At 39.4% G+C, this 18,506-nt stretch overlaps 1 protein-coding gene across 2 annotated transcripts; it reads right to left on the reverse strand.

The window, feature by feature from the left end:
• Nucleotides 1-3,936: 3,936 nt before the first annotated feature.
• LOC112590256 (integrin alpha-PS1-like) lies at nt 3,937-16,588 on the reverse strand. 2 transcript variants are annotated; one of them, XM_025306201.1, is made up of 7 exons: nt 16,103-16,588; nt 15,775-15,902; nt 15,187-15,237; nt 4,829-4,932; nt 4,555-4,682; nt 4,145-4,352; nt 3,937-3,984 (listed from the first exon to the last, which is right to left on the reverse strand). In XM_025306201.1, exons 1-6 carry the CDS (start codon nt 16,273-16,275, stop codon nt 4,163-4,165), a joined length of 774 nt encoding a protein of 257 aa, XP_025161986.1. In that variant the 5' UTR covers nt 16,276-16,588; the 3' UTR covers nt 3,937-3,984; nt 4,145-4,162. The 2 variants fall into 2 exon arrangements, with proteins under 2 accessions (XP_025161986.1, XP_025161987.1); XM_025306202.1 differs by lacking the exon at nt 15,187-15,237 and having other exon boundaries at nt 16,103-16,578.
• Nucleotides 16,589-18,506: the final 1,918 nt, after the last annotated feature.

Raw genomic sequence — 18,506 nt, forward strand, 5'->3', positions numbered from 1 at the left:
TGCGAAACTAAGGAAATCGATGCCGTCGAATTAAACATAGAGACGCAATCATACACGGGGGAAATATATTAGACTAGTGGCTCGGGTAAGCTCGGAGCGTCGGCGCGAGGAGTCGAGCGAGGGGTAAGCAGAGCGAGCGATTGTGGAATGCATTTAACCAGAACGTGATGTATAATTACTATGGTCTCGTGTAGATTTCAATTATCGAGTTAAGGTTAATTACAAGTCCTTCGAGAGGGTTCATCAAGGCTGGCATCAGGGAAATCCCAGATAGGTAACGGCTATACGTGGCGTGGCGAAGACTTTATATAATTCGCACGCGCGCGTGAAGAGCAAGTGTGGAAAATAACTAGGGATAATATAGGTCAGAAATACGCCTTCGGATCTACCTGCATAGTAATTCATAGTAAACAGCTGTCGATTTCCAATTATGGTCGTTTACCCCGGACTCCAAATCGAATTCCGTGGCGGATGACATTTCATGGATTTTGATTCGGAGCGTATCTGATACATACGTGCTCAGGAATAGTTTATCGCACCCGCAATCGTACCTTAAGTGACATTTGGCTAGAACAAGGCTTGACAATAAACGAAGAACATATCCACCTTCCACGACTGCAAGACTTTGACCGGACACGCTAACAGCGGCAGCCTTCGAACAGGCTCAGACCCATCCGTCCTATCGTTATCTTTCTGGTTTTTCATATATCCACCGCTGTCGCTCGTATTCGTAATGTAGACAGCACCACCTCTCCGGACCGCATCTTGGGTTTTTGACCGAGGGTTGAAGGAAAGGAACAGCGGGAGTTTGCCTTCCTTTTAGTCTTAAAAGTACCCTTAACAAGAACTTGCACCAACGAAATCTGCGTAATCATCTTCGGGCTAATTCCTGGACCATTTCTTAAACGGAATAAGATACCCTCCATGGATTCGACCCCACCCATCAAATACTCGAACATTTGGTAAGAAGTACAGATTCGGTTTTCAGTTTCAAACTAATCGAATTAACGGAATCGTGCATAGTTGGACATAGAACATACGAATTAACGGGAGCATCGACTCTCCTGTCTCCGGTCGTCTTGTTGGTAGGCTACTGACGGGATTTTTCTTCTCTTCTGGTTCACAAAAACTCCAAACCGTGCTGTTGACTCCCGTGCCAGGCAGATACCTTGTTGAACTTTTTTAATTATTTGATACAGACGTGCTGCCGCTAAAGACACTCGATTAACGAACGCTCGATTTTCCGCAACGCAAAAGAGTTCGTGAATGGACTGTTAACAAAAACATTAACAGGTAATTAACGTAGGTTTGGACAAACGTTTCGATATCTACTAATAATATAATGTTTGTGAACTTGTTACTCGGAGGTTTTAGCGGTCAATGAATATTAATTCGATTTGAAAATACGTAATTAAATGTGCGAATCCATATGGCAGACGCAATTTTCAAAATCAAACCGAATATCGTTTAAAATTTTGTTTAAGGTTTCGAGGTTGCTAATTACAATCATTATCGAAAACTCGAAATGCCCAAACCACTGACGCAAGATATACAGATGCTTGCAAGATATATAAGATTCGCGTTGAACCGGTCAAGTTTTGCCCGGTTTTCAAGCGCACGTTGCGCTTATTTCTTTCTATACTATGGTCGCCATATGAGATCTGTCATTTTTGAATTTTGTTTTTCAATCGAATTCGTATTTAAGCAACTTTAGCAACTTCAAAAACCCCCGAATAATAAGTTTCAAGTGAATTCGACTGATTTTGAAAGTTCCGTCGCATATTGGACCGCCATTTTGAATTTTATATTCATACTGGATTAATATTCAGCGACCTAAAACTCTCAGATAACGATTTGAAATATACGTTCCTGCTTAAAATTTTACGTAAACGAATTAATTTATTCTCTAAAAACAACAGTTTTGTTCAGTATACAGGGTTCTCAAAAAGTTTTCGAACGATAAAAATATCTCGAAAACAATCAGTTTTTGGAAAAAAATGTTTCAGGCAAAAGTTGTAAGTTTAAAATGATCTATTTACTGATCTTATTCAGTTTGACTTGGCTAGCGTCAACAGGTTCAGGGCAAAGTCACCTTGAACTTTTCAATGGAACGCCCTACATTTTTGGCATATTATTATAAGTATTCAAGAGCTTTCCAAAACACTACAACAAAGTATTTTTTGTTAAGTACATTCCGAGTTATGAAGCTTCAAAGTTACAGTACCGTCAGCATTAGCATTACCCAAGGTGTAACCGCGTGGAGGTTGCAGTGTGTGTATGTAGATCACGTACGCATGGCACGCACGCACACACGCGCACACACACACACACACACACACACCACGCACGCGCACGCACGCACGCACACACACGCCACACGCGCACACACACACACACACACACACACACACACACACAGAGGTTAAATCCGATCGTGCAACCTCCACGCGGTACACCTTGGTAATGCTAATGCCGACGGTACTGTAACTTTGAAGCTTCATAACTCGGGATGTACTTAACAAAAAAATACTTTGTTGTAGTGTTTTGGAAAGCTCTGAAATACGTTATAATAATATGCCAAAAATGTAGGGAGTTCCATTGAAAAGTTCAAGGTGACTTTGCCCTGACTTGTTGACGCTAGCCAAGGTCAAACTGATAAGATCAGTAAATAGATCATTTTAAACCTTACAACTTTTGCCTGAAACATTTTTCCAAAAACTGATTGTTTTCGAGATATTTTATCGTTCGAAGACTTTTTGAGAACCCTGTATGTTTATTAATCATAAATTACTTGTTTGAAATGAATTCTAAAAGTTAATGTATTAGTTAGAAGAACATTTTAGTAGTCAAACAATACCAAATATGGTAAAAAAATATGTGAAAAATTTCAATTATTGGAAAAACAAGCTTAGATGATAGGTGGCACTTTGGGAAGACCACTATGTAGCAAAGGGTCCGACTATAAAAGTATCGAACCTTGAACTCTTCGTAAAAATACTTATAAACTTCGTAAAAATTCTTACAAACTTATTAAATTAATTAATATATGTAACATATACTATACAGGGTGTTTGATAGCTGATCATGCAGACGAAAGTTGGAGATAGATTGGGTGTAGCCGAAAAGAAAACTCATGTACCATAATGTCAAATTGGCAATAGTTACCGGATTATTAATTAAAACATGTGAGCCAACGAGCGCGTAGAGAGCGGAGGGCAGCCGCAGTAAGCACGTAGACATTTGATACAGGCGGAGTCAGCGGAGTTGCGTGTAGGCAAGCGCGCGCGGCGAGGGGCAACGTAAGCGACAAGAGGCGATCGCGCGCGACGAGGAGCGAGCGAGCGAGCTTTTTCTTTATAGCTTTTTCCTTATAGCTCTCGCTCCTCGTCGTTCGCGCTCGCTCGCTCTTCGTCGCACTCGCTCGCCTCTTGTCGCTTGCGCTCGCTCGCTCCTCGTCGTTCGCGCTCGCTCGCTCCTCGTCGCGCGCGTCGCCTCTTGTTTACGTTGCCCTCGCCGCGCGCGCTCGCCTATCGCCACTCGCTGACTCCGCCTGTATCAAATGTCTACGTGCTTACTGCGGCCGCCCTCCGCTCTCTACGCGCCGTTGGCTCACATGTTTTAATTATAACTCGTAACTATTGCCAATTTGACATTATGGTACATGACTTTTCTTCTCGGCTACACCCAATCTATCTCCAACTTTCGTCTGCATGATCAGCTATCAAACACCCTGTACGCACGCGCGCGCGCATATGACACGTTTAACGCAACATGGTCTTACTTGTCTCCGTTTATGTTCTGCCGACGTAATTTCGTATCCATAGCTGGAGGCGAACTGTTCTCCGTCAAGAACGAGCATAACTTCCATCTCCGGTCTGAAAATCATGTCTGGTGAATAGGACCACCTGCCCCGTGCCGTTAGATCGTGGGCCCCGCGCGTAGCCAAGTCTTTGCCGAAAAAGTTTCCAACTGCTACAGACATTCCTGCAATACACGTCAAGTTTCAAAAGAAAATAGATTCTTAAAAAACCCGAGGCCTTAAGAAGTTGCTCATTATCGAGCCTTTTTGCAGCTGAACGTTAGGAAATGGTTTTCTTGCTAAAAAATTACGGCTCAAGATACAACGTGCACGTATTATACACACCGAGATAGCTGTATTTATTCACAGGCGACAAGTCTTGCATCGGTGCGCTGTAAACTGTAGTATCCCGTGACAAAAATTCGTCCGACACGGAGGACAGATATACAGTACCTCTCCAGGTATGTGGACCGGTGTGCCGATCAGCACACGATCATCTATCGTTAATAAACCGCTAGTACCAGCTTGGCAGTAACCGAACTGCTCGTGTGCCCTGAAAATACCAAGATCTTATTTATACTAATAGTTAAAGTCTAATTGAATGTCGAAAAAAAATTGATGAATTGAATGATGATCAAAACAAAGCATGTCTACTTTGAAATGCATACAGAATATATCCGCGAGTTTTATGATATTTAGTGTGTAATGTAGTAAAAGAGATGTATTTGAAAACGAAATATAATCGATAGTATTACTTGTTTGTGGGCTTTCCAGAGCATGGTTTTTTCAAGTCGTTATATTTTAAATCTTGATTTAATATGTAGCATTGGCCTTGACCCCACTGAGAATCAAGTGTTTTGATAATATGCCTATGTGCGCATACCTGCAAATAATCAATAAAATTGATGAATCTTTGTATATCTCATTTTAGAGAAATAGATAAAAAGATGATATTATTATGTAAATTATAAGTTCATAACACTCTCCTCTTCAAGATACAATAGTGTTACTTTATCATTCTCGACTCACCATTACTTTACCTCCTACTCCTTGACTGCGTACAGTAACTCCTAGCCATTGATTATCCTTTATCTCGTCCGTACCTGGTTTTACTAACTCATCTGACTCTGTATCTGAAGAAAATAAAGCAGTTTTAATAATTACATTTTCAAAACAAATTAAATATGTATTATTATCTTCGGCAAATTCAATTGGATGCAGTAGAGCGCATCAGTGCATAATAAGCTGGTATTCATAGGCTATTCTTATATATTCGAGACTATAAAATAATTGACTAATTAAATTCATTATCATTATCATTCATTTTAAATTGATCTTCAGATAATGTATGATTTGTTTCATTAGTTATGGATCTAAAGATAATAAATATTAAAGTTCTCAATTTCAAGAATTTTTTTAAAGTATATATATTTAATATGCATCCGTTATGTATATATAGGGTATTAGAAAAGTCTGGAAACGGTTAAAATATATCGAAACGAAACGTTTCTGAGAAAAATGTTTCCAACCAAAGTTATAGGTTTTAAAAGTTCTGTTGAATCATCATATCCGTTTGACCTTGAGTGGAGGGGTCAAAGCGAGGTCAAGGCCAACATTTTTTTAAATGGAACACCCCATTTTTTTATCATAAAGTATTAAAGATCACAACAAGACATTTGCAAAACACTATTTGATGACCTATTTTTGTTGAGAATTGTCTGAGTTATGAGTTTTAAAATTTACGGTGCCGCCAGCTTAGTATTATCCAGGATGTACCGCGTGGAGGTTGCATGGTCGGACTTTACACCCCTGTATGTGTATGTGTATATGTATGTGTGTATGTGTGTGTGTGTGCGCGCGTGCGCGCGCGTGTGCATGTGTGTGCATGTGTGTGTGCGTGTGTGTGTGTGTGTGCGCGCGTGTGTGTGCGTGTGATGTGTGTGTGTGTGTGTGCGTGTGTGTGTGTGTGTATGTGTGCGTGTGTGAGTGTACGTGTGTGTGTGTATATGCGCGCGCGCGCGTACGTGTATATGTAGACGGGTTTTTACTAAATTAAATGTTCAAATTGTCTTCCGTCTGCTGCTTGACAATGACCTAATCGTAGATGAAATTCATTTAAAACGTTTCGTCTCATCTGGTGAGGTAAGATTTATTTGGTGCAGTATGCATTCTCTAAGGTCTACCAAGTTAGCAGGTTTCGTTGCATACACATTCTAATAAGTTATTTGTAAACTGTCATTAGACTTATAAACCATTTGTAAGAGCTCCTCATCCTTATTCTTACATACACACAACACACGCGCGCGCGCACGAGCACGCACACACACAACGCGCGCGCACACACACGCACGCACACGCACCCACACTCACAGCAGAGAGGGGGACGCATTGGCTTCGTTCAGAAAACACGACGGTTACACAACGGTTGTGTAATTCGTCAATGTTATTGGTCTGAATGTAAGCATCTAAGTAAGGACCAATAGTTACTAGCCGCTCAATGAGCGCTTATTTTTTTGAACGCAACCATTAAATACTGCGGGAGTGACGAACCGCGAGTTCCTTAGCTTTGCTGACACACACATATACACAGGAGTATAAAGTCCGACCATGCAACCTCCACGCGGTACGGTCATGGACATAATAATGTGTGCCCGTTTTTTGCAACTTTCGGAACATATCCCGACTCGAGAAGAATGAGAATCACTGCTCTGCCTGCGGAGCACGCCTGCGCAGTGACTCACAACGAAAGGCGAGAAATGAAATATACACGGTGGGACATATTATAATAATAAACAGCTGTTATATAACAGCTGTTTCTGTACCTAATATCATTGCTTCTGCTATAGAAGATGGCTGTTGCTGAAACAATAAATCACATATAAATGTATAATAGAATCGTAATTATCGTAATGCAGCTTAATTTTCTTAATTAAGTTCGTATTGTTTTAAAAACATAAACATAGAAATGTTTATTTATCTCTACCTTTTTCGGATGTCCCCCGGAGTATAAAACTTACATCGGATGATTTTTGTCTGTTCTGTGTTCCCTCATTTCCATTTAATGCTAGAGTATTCATTTCATCTGAGTCTGTATTATTATAATATGTCCCACCGTGTATATTTCATTTCTCGCCTTTCGTTGTGAGTCACTGCGCAGGCGTGCTCCGCAGGCGGAGCAGTGACTCTCATTCTTCTCAAGTCGAGATGCGTTCCGAAAGTTGCAAAAAACGGGCACATACTATTATGTCCGCGACCGTACATCTCGGACAATACTAATGCTGGCGGCACCGTAAATTCTAACGCTCATAACTCAGACAATTCTCAACAAAAATAGGTCATCAAATAATGTTTAGGAAACGTCTTGCTATCATCTTTAACACTATATGATAAAAAAGGGGTGTTCCATTTTAAAAAATCATGTTGGCCTTGACCTCGCTTTGACCCCTCCACTCAAGGTCAAACAGATATGATCATTCAATAGAACTTTTAAAACCCTACAACTTTGGTTGGAAACATTTTTCTCAGAAACGTTTCGTTTTCGAGATATTTGATCGTTTGCAGTTTTTTAACACCCTGTATATTTCTTATATATACAAGGTGTTTGAAAGCTTATCATGCAGACGAAAGTTGGAGATAGATTGGGTGTAGCCGAGAAGAAAAGTCATGTACCATAATGTCAAATTGGCAATAGTTATCGAGTTATTAATTGAAACCTGTGAGCCAATGAGCGCGTAGAGAGCGATGGGCGGCCGCGGTAAGCACGTAGACATTTTATACAGACGGAGTCAGCGAGTGGCGGCAGGCAAGCGCGCGCGGCAAGGGGCAACGTAAACGACAAGAGGCGAGCGCGCACGATGAGCGAGCGAGCGCGACGAGGAGCGAGCGAGCTATAAGGAAGAAGCTCGCTCGCTCCTCGTCGCGCTCGCTCGCCTTTTTGTCGCTTGCGCTCGCTCGCTCCTCGTCGTTCGCGCTCGCTCGCCTCTTGTTGCTTACGTTGCCCCTCGTCTCGCGCGCTTGCCTACCACTCGCTGATTCCGCCTGTATCAAATGTCTACGTGCTTACTGCGGCCGCCCTCCGCTCTCTACGCGCTTGTTGGCTAACACGCTTTAATTCGGAGCGAGCGAGCGCTAACGACAAAGAGCGAGCGAGCGCGAACGACGAGGAGCGAGCGAGCGCAAGCGACAAGAGGCGAGTGAGCGCGACGAAGAGCGAGCGAGTGCGAACGACGAGGAGCGAACGAGCCTATAAAGGAAAAAGCTGTAAAGAAAAAGCTCGCTCGCTCGCTCCTCGTCGCGCGCGATCGCCTCTTGTCGCTTACGTTGCCCCTCGCCGCGCGCGCTCGCCTACCGTCACTCGCTGACTCCGCCTGTATCAAATGTCTATGTGCTTACTGCGGCCGCCCTCCGCTCTCTACGCGCTCGTTGGCTCACATGTTTTAATTAATAACTCGGTAACTATTGCCAATTTGACATTATGGTACATGACTTTTCTTCTCGGCTACACCCAATCTATCTCCAACTTTCGTCTGCATGATCAGCTATCAAACACCCTGTATATATATATATATATATATATATATATATATATACACAGAGTGTCCGGAACGTGATCATTAATATTTTGTGTACTGGTAGATTGGGTGTAGCCGAGAAGAAAAGTCATGTACCATAATGTCAAATTGGCAATAGTTATCGAGTTATTAATTGAAATATGAGCCAATGAGCACGTAGAGAGCACTGAGCGGCCGCCTTTTATCGCTTGCGCTCGCTCGCTCGTCGTTCGCGCTCGCTCACTCCTCGTCGCGCGTGCACGCCTCTTGTCGCTTACGGTTGTCTGTCGTCGCGCGAGGTAAGCCATCTTCTTATACACAGAGCCCGTCCTGTCGCATTCTCGTGCGCTCATTCGTTTACACATTTTAATTAATTACGGAATAAATATTGAAAAAATTGTAAAATGGCACAGGACTTTTTTTAATTGTTTTAACGAGTTCTACCAGTACACAAAATATTAATGATCACATTCCGGACACCCTGTATATACAGTGCCTACCAAAAGTTCGGGGCCACCTAAATAATTTTTGAACGGTTTGAAATATAGGATTGAAATTTATAAGGATTCAATGGGATCACAAAGTCTATTATTTAACCACAAAAACACCCACCTCCACACCCCCGGGGACCGAGGGGAGGGGGGAGCTAAAAAATCTCAAATGGCGTGTTGGGTTGAGTGAGGGCTCGTTCGAAAGGGCTTTCCGAGACGAAACACTAGGTCGCCGAAGTCTCTACGATTTTTTTCGCAAAGTTATGATCATTTGAACATTGAGATTTTGCGAGGGCCCACAGCGACAACAGAAGAAAGGTCAGGCTTCACGTGGGCACGCGCGTTTCTGTGTGTGCGTGCGTGCGTGCGTGTGTGTGTATGTGTGTATGCGTGTTCGGCCAACTAAGGCAAGACCAAGATAGGAACACTGGCGTATGTGAAGGAATAAAAACATTAATTATTTAATCAAATGTTCAAATTTTCGGACCTAGTCTCATAGACCTTTGTTTTCAAATACTCCCAGTAAAAGAAGTCTAATGGGGTCAGATCTGGTGATCTCGGTGGCCATTCTATTGTGCCTCTTCTACTAATTCATCGATCAGTGAAAACATCGTTTAGAATATTACGAGCTTGCAGAGAAAAATGAACTGGAGCCCCATCCAGCTGAAACCAAACATTGTAGAAAGCTTCTCCAGCAATATCTTGAATAGCCGGTATCACTTGTTTCTTAGCAAATTGTAATAATTTTGAAAACAAAGGTCTATGAGACTAGGTCCGAAAATTTAGAAGAGCTGCGGGAAAAAATAGTGAACGTTTCAAATTCAATCACACCCGATTTTTTAACAAACGTAATTGAAACGTTTTACATTCGTTTAAGACACTGCCAAGTTGTCAAAGGACATCAATTTGAACATTTGATTAAATAATTAGTGTCTTTATTCCTTCACGCCAGTGTTCCTATCTCGGTCTTGCCTTAGTTGGCCGAGCACGCACACACACACACGCGCACGCACGCGCGCACGCACGCACGCACGCACGCACGCATGCATACACAGGAACGCGCGTGCCCGCGTGAAAGCCTGACCTTTCTTCTGTTGTCGCTGTGGGCCCTCACAAAATCTCAATGTTCAAATGATCATAACTCTGCGAAAAAAATCGTAGAGACTTCGACGACCTCGTGTTGTTTTCGTCTCGGAAAGCCCTTTCGAACGAGCCCTCACTCAACCCAACATGCCATTTGAGATTTTGTTTGCTCACCCTCCCCCCGGCCCCCGGAGGTGTGGAGGTGGGTGTTTTTGTGGTTAAATAATAGACTTTGTGATCCCATTGAATCCTTATAAATTTTATCCTATATTTCAAACCGTTCAAAAATTATTTAGATTGCCCCGAACTTTTCGTAGGCACTGTATATATAGTGCCTACCAAAAGTTTCGAGCCACCTAAATAATTTTTGAACGGTTTGAAATATAGGATTAAAATTTATAAGGATTCAATGGGATCACAAAGTCTATTATTTAACCACAAAAACACCCACCTCCACCCCCGGGGGCCGGGGGAAGAGAGGAGCCAAAAAATCTGAAATAGCATGTAGGGTTGAGTAAGGGTTCGTTCGAAAGGGCTTTCCAAGATAAAAACGCGAAATCGCCGAGATCTCTACGATTGTTTTTCGCAGAGTTATAGTCATTTAAACATTTCTATTGAGATTTTGCGATAGCGAAGGCCCACGGCGACAACAGAAGAAAGATAAGGCTTCACGCGGGCGCGTGCGTGTGTGCATGTGTGTGTGCGTGCGTGTGCGCGGGTGTGTGCACGGACGCGTGGGCGTGTGTGTGTGTGTATGTGGTGTGTGTGGTGTGTGTGTGGTGTGTGCGTGGTGTGTGTGTGGTGTGTATGTGGTGTGTGTGGTGGTGTGTGTGTGGTGTGTGTGTGGTGTGTGTGTGGTGTGTGTGTGCGTGTGCGTGTGTGTGTGTGTGTGTGTGTGTGTGCGCGCGCGCGCGCGCTAGTCACAAAATAAGGACCCTACGATTCGTCAGTCTCGTAGTATTTAACTACTTCAAACCTTCTCTGTTGTGTGTGTATGTATGTGTGCGTATTCAAGAACGCGCGTGCCCGCGTGAAGCCTTATCTTTTTTCTGTTGTCACCCTAGACTCTCGCTATCGCAAAATCTCAATAGGAATGTTCATAACTTTGCGAAAAAAAATTGTAGAGACCTCGGCGACTTCGCATTGTTCTCGTCTCGGAAAGCCCTTTCGAACGAGTCCTCACTCAACCCCACATACCATTTAAGACTTTTTGGCTCCCCTTTCCCCCGGCCTCCGGGGATGTAGGTGGTTATTTTTATAGTTATACAGGGTGTGCCAAAAGAAGCGGGACGGTCGAATATTTCGCGAAATTTACATCGGATCGAAAAATTGAAAAACACGTGTTCAATATTTTTCAAAAATCTATCGAATGACACCAAATACGACCCCCTACCCCCACCCCCTGGGGTGGGGCGGGGGCAACTTTGAAATCTTAAATGGGAACCCCCATTTTTTATTGCAGATTTGGATTCCTCATGAAAAAATAAGTTACTTTTATTCGGGACATTTTTTTCGAATTGTTGATAGATGGCGCTGTAATCGCAGAAAAACAAATACAGATCAGAAGTCTGCAAACGGTCAAATTTGTCGGGACATACGCTTCGGAACACAAAATTAGTATTTTTGAAAAGGCTATCTAATGATGCTACAGTAGACCGATAGATGGCGCTCTAATTGCAAAAACAATTCTTTCTCGCAAGTGAAAGTATTTCTACAGCTAATATGAGGTTAACGTCTTTCGTTGATTTTGTATCTGACTTTATTAAAAAACTACGTTTAGCATAACCCAGGAACAACGACGTGGACGTAGTAGTTTTTTGTTCCCTTCGGGGTGCTTGTTTTTAGTGAGTCCCTTGCCTCTCACTTATCGGGGTGCTTGTTTTTAGTGAGTCCCCTTGCCTCTCGCTTATCGGGGTGCTTGTTTTTAGTGAGTCCCGTATAAAATACACTAGGTAATAAAACATTCGAAGAATTATAAATTGACGAACCTCACTTTATTAACGATAAACTGTATTCTTGTAGTAGCTTTCGGCTTCTCTACCAGCCATTATTCAATAAGCAATTAAAAATAAACCTGTCGAAAACTAATCTATTGAAGTAGAAATGAAAATGTTTGTGATTCCATACTCGTGTAAACAATATTCAGGCAAGGTAAGAGTTCTTTTCTTTATTAATAAATACGTAAACAAAAAGTGGACTATTTTTGTTGTGATTTTTTTTGCTTCATCCATTTGGTAGGTACTTTTTAAATGACACATTAGTTCAACTGTTTAAGTTGATTCAAGCAGATGAACCTTCATCTATAAAGAAAAATTTTACTTGAAAATGTGTTTTTTCTTTCAAAATGGCTCATCTTAATGAACAAGAAGAATGTCATTACTAACGATGGTAGGCTGGGGTGATAGGAAAAGGTCATACTCGGAAGCAAGAGATATTTTCAATGATACTTTTCGAATTGGAATGGATCCTATCTCCAAATCGACTGTGGAGAGAACGGTTAGAAGATTTGAAGCTACAGGCTCTATGAAAGATCGAGCTAAATTAGGAAGACCAAAGTCAGCAACAAACGAAGAAAAAGCGTTGAATGTTTTATTATCATTTACGGAAAATCCTCACAGTAGTCTTCGTAGAACTGCCCAAGCTCAAGAAATTGGTACATCTTCAGTCCGCAGGATTTTGAAAAGTAATAAATTGCATCCTTACAAAATGACACTTGTTCATGAGATAAATGAAGATGATCCCGACCGACGTTTAGAATTTGTGAGGACATGATACTTAGAATAGATCAAGATCCAGACTTTCTTTACAACATTGTATTCTCAGATGAAGCAACATTTCAATTGAATGGTACTTGTAATCGGCATAATTGCAGGTATTGGGCAGACGAGAATCCACATTGGATGCGAGAGAGCAAAACCCAATACCCACAGAAATTAAACGTTTGGGCTGGAATAATACATCATCATTTGATTGGGCCATTCTTTATCGATGGTAAGACGACGTAATCTTACTGCTCAAAGGTATGAAAACATGCTTCGAAATGAAATAATTCCAACAATAAGGGAGATTGCTGGCGATAACTTGGAGCAGGTTTGGTTTCAGCAAGATGGTGCTGCACCTCATTACGGACGGAACGTTCGTAATTATTTAGATGAACATTTTCCTGATCGTTGGATTGGACGAAGAGGTCCGATCGAATGGCCTGCCAGGTCACCAGATTTAACTCCACTTGATTTTTTCTTGTGGGGTTATTTAAAAAATCGGGTTTACGAAACGAAACCTCAAAATTTAGATGAACTGCGTCAAAGAATAATTGATGTAGCTGCCCAAATACCTGCAGAATACTTAAAAAATTCCATCGAATCTGTTTACCATCGATTAGCTTACTGCCAGGAAGTAAACGGTGCACAATTTGAGCATTTACTACAGTAAAGTTATTGGCGGCAATCATGAGAGGCAAGGGGACTCACTAAAAAACAAGCACCCCGATAAGTGAGAGGCAAAGGGGACTCACTAAAAACAAGCACCCCGATAAGTGAGAGGCAAGGGGACTCACTAAAAACAAGCACCCCGATAAGCGAGAGGCAAGGGGACTCACTAAAAACAAGCACCCCGATAAGTGAGAGGCAAGGGGACTCACTAAAAAACAAGCACCCCGAAGGGAACAAAAAAACTACTACGTCCACGTCGTTGTTCCTGGGTTATGCTAAACGTAGTTTTTTAATAAAGTCAGATACAAAATCAACGAAAGACGTTAACCTCATATTAGCTGTAGAAATACTTTCACTTGCGAGAAAGAATTGTTTTTGCAATTAGAGCGCCATCTATCGGTCTACTGTAGCATCATTAGATAGCCTTTTCAAAAATACTAATTTTGTGTTCCGAAGCGTATGTCCCGACAAATTTGACCGTTTGCAGACTTCTGATCTGTATTTGTTTTTCTGCGATTACAGCGCCATCTATCAACAATTCGAAAAAAATGTCCCGAATAAAAGTAACTTATTTTTTCATGAGGAATCCAAATCTGCAATAAAAAATGGGGGTTCCCATTTAAGATTTCAAAGTTGCCCCCCGCCCCACCCCCAGGGGGTGGGGGTAGGGGGTCGTATTTGGTGTCATTCGATAGATTTTTGAAAAATATTGAACACGTGTTTTTCAATTTTTCGATCCGATGTAAATTTCGCGAAATATTCGACCGTCCCGCTTCTTTTGGCACACCCTGTATAATAGACTTTGTGATCCCATTATCCCTATAAATTTCCCTATAAATATCCCTATAAATTTCAATCCTACATTTCAAACCATTCAAAATTATTTAGGTGGCCTGGAACGTTTGGTGGACACTGTATATGGAAAGTTTGAAGTTAATCATAAACACCATTATTTTTAATATATTCCTTTATACATATATAAAAATATGCCAAGTTATACAAATCAATACATTGCATAATTTTTCCAAAAAAAATTCCTGTATAGTCTATTGTTTTAAGTACCCAAAACTAAATATTTCTGTAAATTTTAGATTTTATTACATTTTAATTATAAATATTTAAATTAAAGACGACAAAAAGAATAAAAATACTGAAAATAAAAGTAATGAAATAAAAAATACATGAGTAACATGATCTAAAAAATATAATAATAAATATATATAAAATATCCTATGCAAACACACGTGATATTGGAATAAGATAAGTAATAAGATAAATAAATCAGAGGAAACATATTTTCTTGCTGTGAGAAATTAGTACATTGCATTAGTATAGTTTCACGAAAGACAAACAATTCTAATTTCTCTGATTAATTAAATAATTGGTTAAAATTTCTGGTCACATGAAAATAAGACGTTATTGTGTTAATTACTTTATGCAATGACCATGCAATATAAATGCAAATAAAAAATTGTCCTATATGAAAAGAAACAGATAGTGAGAGCAATAATGTTAATAAAGAATATCAGCCAATATTTGTTGCATAGAATTGCTATGAACAATTATATGATACTCTTGTTTGTAAAATTATTATACGATAACTATTTATCTTATTTTATGTTATTTTGTACAAGCTTCCATACAAAAGGATTATTGTGCAATAAATCTTCAATGATAAAATTTTTATATCGCATGCTTTTGTTTATTTGCTCCTGAACATATTCTAATTCAAAGAGAAATATGCAATATAAATGGCAAACTGCGTCAAAACTGTGAAACTCTTCATTCAATTCATTCTGCAAGGACTTTGGCCGAAAAGTTTGCACACTTACTTGAATCATATGATTCGTATTCGTTTGGTCTGTATACTAGAATATTGTCCTCTGGTTTACCGTAACATGATTCAACAAAAAAATATCTTATTATATATAGTACAAAATCATTACATAATTAAATAATTATATAAAACCAGTCATCATATATAAATTTAGACACTTTAAATATTTCTAAAATAATTCATAATTAATTCTATGAAAATATATGGTATAAATATGTTATTATAGTAACAACTTTTATAATATATTCTTTTATACCATACAACTTCTTTTAGATGAATTTTTATGTAGCACTATTTTAGAAACATTTAAGAGTTTTTTAAGTTATATATAGTGTGCAATATATCCTATTTATATCGTATATACTATATTGATATAAAAATAGAATTTTTTAATTGCATGTTATATAAAACATAAAAAATACAACAACTTGTAAGCTGATTAACATATCCAGCAAAATCTTATGAAAATATAATGATACATAAATTAAATTATGTTCCAACAATGCTACTATAAATATATTTCAAGTTATCACATTAATACAATTATAGAGGCAATGATGAATAATATATAAAAAGAACATACTAAGTTGTCCATCAGTAATGACTTGTGTACAATCTCTTGTATAAGTTGTCAGTGGACATTGCCATAAAGCTCCTGACTTATTCGTTCCTGGTTGTAAATTCTGATCTAGAGGTGCGCCTACCAGCATCCTGCAAAAGATCAGTAAAATAGGCTTAAAATATTAAGAAAAGTAGAATTAATTTCTCCAAGTGATAACTTTGCATAAAGATTGAAATAACTAAGAAAGCATAATTTATTTCAACATAACACAAATTAAATATTATCACTCAACAAGTACTACAAAATTTCGTGTTAATCTTTTTTTATTCTAGCGTCTACTGATACCTACCAACTCGTAGATTTTGGTAGTGAGGGTACAATTTCCTGATGTTCGGCCACCGAGTAACCGAAATAGGAACCCCTCGATCCCCTTTTAATGACAGGTATTCGTGGTTCCAGATTAAAAGCGTACGTGGCGCACACACTCAGAACTACCCACAAGCACAACACGTTCACCATCATCACTATTTTTATATCTCTCACTGATTATATTGCGTTTTCTCAAATCGTTCACAGATTTTTTGTGTAACACTATCGTACACAATTCGGCCCTTTGTCATTACCACCGGTCACTACTATTCTACAATAGCCTACACATTCTTTTCACATTTTTAAAAATACATAACCCACTCACACATCAGGCGTATTTTTACAGGAAGGTTAATGTAACTCATGGAGAATAGTCTTCTACTTTATAGAGGCGAAAGCATTATGACGACCGCTTCCAGCGCACCCTGATAGAACCTGGAGCGAATTATATCAACAGAGAGGAACCTGGGGCTATATTCCGTACCTGCATATCGATAGTTGTCGGTGCCGTTAGCGGCATTGCGCAGGTTTTTCATATAACAAAAAAGCTACGCAATACTGCTAACGACACCGACAAATATCAGTACGCGAGTACGGAATACTGCAGACTCTTAAAGTATATTTGAAGTAGACAAGCAGTTTTCATTTACTTTAAATATAAGAAACAGTACATATAAGCGGGAGAGGGCTCCGCCCGAGAATTTCAAATTCGATAATCTTATTTATAATTCTATCGAATAATTATTTTGCTTATCATATCTTGACTGTTATACATACTGAAAGAAAACTGATAAAGATCTTAGTTCATAACACACATAAATTATAACACATGTGTTATATAACAGTTATATTGTTAAGTAGGAAATTACAACTAACATGCACATAACATGTAATATTAGGCCTGTTCGTTTTGTCTGCATTGCTGAACTGGTGCATTAAGTTAAAGTGAGACAAACATAGGTTTTCTCACTTCAATTTGTTGCACTAGTTCAGCAGTACAAACAAAACGAACAAGCCTATTGTATTTGCTGGGATGATTCCTCCTAATGATATTATACAGGGTGTTCCGTAAGTCGAAGTCAATCGCTCGAGAGATGAATGGGGAACCACAAACAAGAAAGAAAGTTGATACAAACATAGGTCCAAAAATGCGTTGTTTTCGAGTTATCGCCATTTTTATGTTAAAATTTGAAATTGCTTTGCTTTCGAATTTTTTTGGTTTTGGAATTCCGATGGTTTTTATGAGTTTCAAAACACAACTAAAGTCAAATAAAACACACACACACACACATACACACGACAGAGAGGGTTTGGAGTCACTAAATACCACAAGAGTAACGAACTGTGGGTCCTGATCTCTGCCAAGGGATGTTAAGCGGGCTGTACCTCCACGCGGTGCATCCTGGGTAGTGCTAAAGCAGCCCGTAACTTTTATTTGACTTTAGTTGTGTTTTGAAACTCATAAAAACCATCGAAATTCCAAAACCAAAAAAATTCGAAAGCAAAGCAATTTCAAATTTTAACATAAAAATGGCGATAACTCGAAAACAACACATTTTTGGACCTATGTTTGTATCAACTTTCTTTCTTGTTTGGGTGCGTTCGGAGAGCACGCTATCACGCAACAAACGCTAATGCTGATAGATACGTTCGGAGAGACTAACGCAGTTTACGCTTTCGAGCTGCTCGAACGTTACTTGAGTGAATTTATCGTTACAATATGGCTGATGTTGGTGCAAATATGGATAACCAAAAAAGAAAAAAATTATTAAAGTCTTTTACTCTTTGCTCTGAGTGAATTAATAGTCTTCATCATCTGATGACGAAGAAGAGTTGGATGTACTCATTAATTTAAAGTAGGACGTCGGAAGAAACTGCCAAGACTACAAAATTATGTGGAAGAGGTGATACCTAGGTGGAAAGATTAAGAATTTAAGTCGCATTTTGGTTAACATCTTTCACATTATGTATTTATTTATAGTAGCTCAGTAAATACTGCAGCAAAGTAAATGCAAAGTAAATGTATTTTATTACATTTACATTGTTAAGTGAGAAATTATACATAAATGTAATGTAATGTAAATAATTTTTCAATAATGTCATTTGAAATTTCAACAAAAAGTGTTTAGTATAGTGATATTCGGTATTTATTGGAAAGAAATTAGCTACATTTTCTATTAGCATATTCGACTAGACTTGGGTTCACTCATGCTGCGTTAAATAAACCCAGCTTATTGGTCGAACATGTATTATATAGTATAGTATAGTATACGTTCGACTAATAAGGCCCAGTTCTACAACTTGCTTTAAACGGAGTTTAAAGCTAAACCGATGGTTAAAAGCAATAGTATATGCGCATATAACTCCGTTTAAAGCAAGTTGTG

The sequence above is a fragment of the Harpegnathos saltator genome, unplaced genomic scaffold (genome assembly GCF_003227715.2).
Source record: "Harpegnathos saltator strain DR-91 unplaced genomic scaffold, Hsal_v8.6 scaffold767, whole genome shotgun sequence".
Lineage (NCBI taxonomy): Eukaryota > Metazoa > Arthropoda > Insecta > Hymenoptera > Formicidae > Harpegnathos > Harpegnathos saltator.

Coding starts and splice junctions, on each gene's coding strand:
- LOC112590256 (XM_025306201.1), bottom strand. CDS start 16,275: ATGATGGTGAACGTGTTGTGCTTGTGGGTAGTTCTGAGTGTGTGCGCC. Junction 4,933..15,186: donor ATACGAATCATATGATTCAA/GTAAGTGTGCAA, acceptor TATTTTCTTCAG/ATACAGAGTCAGATGAGTTA. Junction 4,353..4,554: donor TCTGGAAAGCCCACAAACAA/GTAATACTATCG, acceptor TGGTATTTTCAG/GGCACACGAGCAGTTCGGTT.